The sequence below is a fragment of the Prosopis cineraria genome, unplaced genomic scaffold (assembly GCF_029017545.1).
Source record: "Prosopis cineraria cultivar Desert tree isolate PC_DT_omini unplaced genomic scaffold, ASM2901754v1 PC4, whole genome shotgun sequence".
NCBI classification, from domain to species: domain Eukaryota; kingdom Viridiplantae; phylum Streptophyta; class Magnoliopsida; order Fabales; family Fabaceae; genus Prosopis; species Prosopis cineraria.
In genome coordinates, this window is record NW_026555335.1 from 18,970,939 (window position 1) to 18,975,362 (window position 4,424).

A 4,424-nucleotide genomic window follows, 5' to 3' on the forward strand; every position below is an offset into this window, starting at 1 on the left:
TTTAGATATATTGAGAACTTTTATATGCCTTCACCAAGATGTAAAAAACTTTTATGTTATAACATGACTCCACAAATTTTTACCCGTGACCTTGCATTTCAAAGAAAAAAAAAAAAAACTTCCCCCCGTAAATACACACTCCTATGTATAATATGAAAATTTAAGTCAACTTAGTTAAACTAGTAAATCACAAAATCATTGTTTAAATTGGTTTAAAAAAATGCTTTATTTATGATTCATTTAATCATGATAGTTTGATTATATTTTCACAACTAATTTTTGAACTAGTATCTCAATTAGTTTAATTACTGCTTTGGTTTTAATACTTTTTGCAAATATGTATATAACTTTTTAAAAAGATATTGAGGCATCACCACCCACATATATTTCAGTCCCCAAGAGAGAATTGCTATATAACACGACACCTCCTTCACTCAAACCTATATGCAAACTTCTTCCCGAGACCGTCTTCACTCAAACCTCTCCAGCTTCCAGTCACGGAGACAGAGAGAGTTAGAGAGAGAAACTAAAAAATCCTAATAAAGAAGATGATGATCTCCTCCAAGATTTATGCTTCCCTCATCATATGCTTGCTCTTCATCTCCTCCTCTGCAACTCCTTCTCTTGGCTGCACCCACTGCAGCAGAAGCAAGCCCCCAAAGAGGCATCAGAAGCCGCCCAAGCTCCCACCCAGGACTCTCCCGCTGCCGCCGCCGGCGCATCCGGCTGAGGCGACGTGCCCGGTGGACACGGTAAAGCTCGGGGCGTGCGTGGATCTGCTGGGAGGGCTGGTCCACATAGGGATAGGAAACCCAGTGATGAACCAGTGCTGTCCCGTGCTTGCAGGGCTCGTCGACCTTGAAGCCGCCGTGTGTCTGTGTACGACATTGAAGCTGAAGCTTCTGAATCTCGACATTTATGTGCCTCTCGCTCTTCAACTTCTCATCACCTGCGGCAAGATTCCTCCTCCTGGTTACACTTGTTCGCTCTGATACCCCACACTCGATCTCCACCTTAAAGGACGCCGTCTGGTAGGTAACACTCTTCTTTCTTCTTTCTCTCTCACTCCTCTATAGTTGCAAGTTCAACTTTTTACATTTATTTTTTTAAGAGTGTGTTTGGTTGGGGAGGAGGGAGGGGCTCCCTCCCCACCCTTCCTTTGGTTAGAAGGAGGGGAGGGGAAATTTTTCCTCCTCTCCAAAGCCTCCCCTCCAAATTGGGGGGAGCTCCTCCCCCTCTCCCTCCCTTTCCTCTTCTTCCCTCACCTCCCCTTTCCTTTCCTTAATCAAACACACCCTAAGAAAATTATATTTCTTGTAATTTTCAAATCAAGATTTTTATTATTGAAATATGGAAAAAGAAAAATTGAATGTGTGAATTTTAATTATGAAGAAATACTAATTTAGTACTAATTTTTTTATGAGATCCTTACTTGTTATTTTTTTTAATTTTCTGAAATGTTATATATATATATATATATTATTGTAAATAGTAAAATTGTAATCGTCTATGAATGAACTTTTTAGAAATTTAAAATTTTTATAAGAATTAAAGTTATAAATTCCAAATAAAAGAACAAGAAAAGGCTTTTTTTTTTTTCTAGTTTATGTTAGCAAATTATTAAAATATTCATGTAAAAAATTCAAATAAGATCCAAAACATTTTTAATTTAGAAAATGTTGGATTGATATCAAGAAAAATCATGTTTATTTTAATCTTGTTTACTCCTTCTTTCAAGATTTAAAACTCAGCACGATTTTCTATTAATAGTGAGTTAGTGACCACTTTACATGATAGATATGTAAAAGGATTTAATTTTTTTTTAAAACCAAGTTTTAATGTTAACACACTTTTTTTTTAAATGGATAATGTGTATAGCAAAAACATAGATCTTTTTTAACTTGATTTGTTACATAATGCACAAGTATTTAATTTTTTTGTGTAGAAATATATTAGTGGGGATTTATTTTTATGGCTTTTAACCTGTTCCTTCAACAATGCATTATAATCACTTTTTTCAAAAGTATAATTCGTTTTCTACTTGATCATTTTTTTCCTTTTAGGGTATACAAAAGCGCTTTACTCAGAGAATACATGTCAATAATAAGCTGATAATAACCTTATGTATGCATTATTGTTAAACATATCAACAAATCATTCCATATACATATACACATACGTAATAAAGCTATACAAGTTAAAATATAAGTTGAAGGGTCTTTTTTTCCTGCTTTTTGATTATCAATAATATATTTTGCCTCTTATTTTTTCACATGTGGTTGTCTGGTTACTCGACAGTGATTATGACTGTTTGGTGTCGCTGGCCGAGAGAGAGAGTGAGTGTCTATATTTATATTATATGGTGGCTAACATGATTGATTCTTTTTTTCTTTTAAAATAAAAAAAGTAATGCTTTTAAACGGTAAGAAGTCAGAACAATGAACCCGTGAACTCCAAGCCCTTGTCTCATGCCCTTGTCTTATTCCATCCGCGGAGTTATCACTTGAAATTGAACTCATTGAGATTATTATTGAATTATATAACCACAAACCACCTTGTTTAAGTGGTTTAAAAAAGAGGGAGAGAATGGCATAAAGGTACTAAAAAATCAATTAATTAAACCTAGATTTTAAGTATCAATTTTTAAAAATTTACAAATTCGACTCTCAATTTCACAATTTCATTATGATAAATTTACTACATATTTTTTAAAATTTTTACATGATTAAAGAATAAAAAATATTTTTTTTTATTAAAATTTAAAACACAAGTTGTAAATTGATCATAACAAAATTGCAAAATCAAGAGCTAAACTTGTAAATTTTTATAAATTACCACTTGAAACTTAAGTTGAATTAATTAATTCTTTTGAGATATTTCTATCATTCTTTCTTAAAATAATTATATCAATTTAACAACAAGCCTTGAGTTTGAATCCAAAAATATTAAAAATTTATATCCTTAGTATCTAATTTTTTCAAATGCCCCCATTGCTTACATGTGGCTTCAATATTGGGTAGAATATCCACCTGAAAGGATATCAACCCATTTCAATTTGGATTAGTCTAAGCCTCTTAAGTTCCTTTATCTTTATGTGAGATAGTCCCAAAATACCAAAATGTTTCATTGAAAAAATATTGAATTATATAAATTTATTTTTTTACATTTTAATTGTTTTTTATTTTAAAAAGTGCATAATTTAAAATAAAATAATTTTTAACTGACATTTTTATTGAAAAAATGATTTTATTATTTAACAACCACAAATCTAAAGCTTAAAATTTAGATCATTCTAAATTATATTATGTTGTTTCCAATTTGGTCCTTCCAAGTCCCAAGTTATTGATTGCATATATTGATTGTATCTGCCTATGCCTTGCAGCTATGCCTCCATTGTCTCTTATGGAGTATCCACAGAATCGGCATGAAACGACGTCGCTCACTCTCACTTCTCTCTCTCCCCCCACTATTATATTGGAATGGGATTGCTGATATTAGGCTATTATTATTAATCATTTAATTAAATTTTGTAAACATTTTGTTTTCAAGTCGTGTGTTAATCCTATATATGTTTCTAAACTCTAAAAAAATTGTCATATTGTTTGAGTCATAAATTATAGAAATGGCTAGAGTTTATACAGTTATATGTATATAAATATTTAAGTTCAGCTTTATAATTGTCATTTTGTGCAATCTATGAATGAGATAATAATTTTAAGAAAATTGTAATACAAACAATTATATACACTTTGTAGAAAATTCATTTAGTTTTAGATAGCACAAATTACAGCCAAAAAAATTAATTTTCTGTCAATAAATTTATTAGATTCTTAGATATTTGTGGATATATATAATTAATAATCACACCAATAAATAGAAAAATTATTTTCTTCTAGTTTTTTTTTTGAAATTCTGGTTAAAACACACACATATATGTTGTGTATTCTTAAAATATATTTATTTTTAATTTAAATAAATGCTTGAGTAAAAATTTTCACTGAAATTTTGCAGCACAACATTAAGGATAAAATGACTATTTGACTGTTAAGCTATAGGAGATCTTAAAATCATTTGTTATGTATTTTCATCTCTAAACATTTAAAATTATAGCAATCTCTTCCTTTATATTAATTTTAGTAGTCAATTAACATCATTTGGTCCTTATAGTTGTAATTCAGTCCCTTAATTTTGATTTATTATAACTCAAGCGTTTTGATTCAGTTGTAAATCAGTCCTTAAACTTTATCTTTTACAATTTAGTCCCTGAAATTTGAATTTATTAAATATTGGTCCCTATGTTTTAAAAAGTAAAATTATAAAAATTAAAAATATTTTAATATTGGTCCCTATGTTTTAAAAAGTAAAATTATAAAGATTAAAAGTATTTTAAAATTTTAATATTTATAAAGATTAAATATTTTTAA

The 4,424-nt window shown here is 29.7% G+C and overlaps 1 protein-coding gene across 2 annotated transcripts; it reads left to right on the plus strand.

Moving 5' to 3' along the window:
* Positions 1–416: 416 nt before the first annotated feature.
* Positions 417–3,646, plus strand: LOC129309653 (36.4 kDa proline-rich protein-like). Of its 2 annotated transcripts, none has more exons than XM_054951309.1 (2): positions 417–1,035; positions 3,383–3,646. In XM_054951309.1, exon 1 carries the CDS (start codon positions 549–551, stop codon positions 990–992), a length of 444 nt encoding a protein of 147 aa, XP_054807284.1. In that variant the 5' UTR covers positions 417–548; the 3' UTR covers positions 993–1,035; positions 3,383–3,646. The 2 variants fall into 2 exon arrangements, with proteins under 2 accessions (XP_054807284.1, XP_054807285.1); XM_054951310.1 differs by having other exon boundaries at positions 418–1,031.
* The last annotated feature ends 778 nt before the right edge of the window (positions 3,647–4,424 follow it).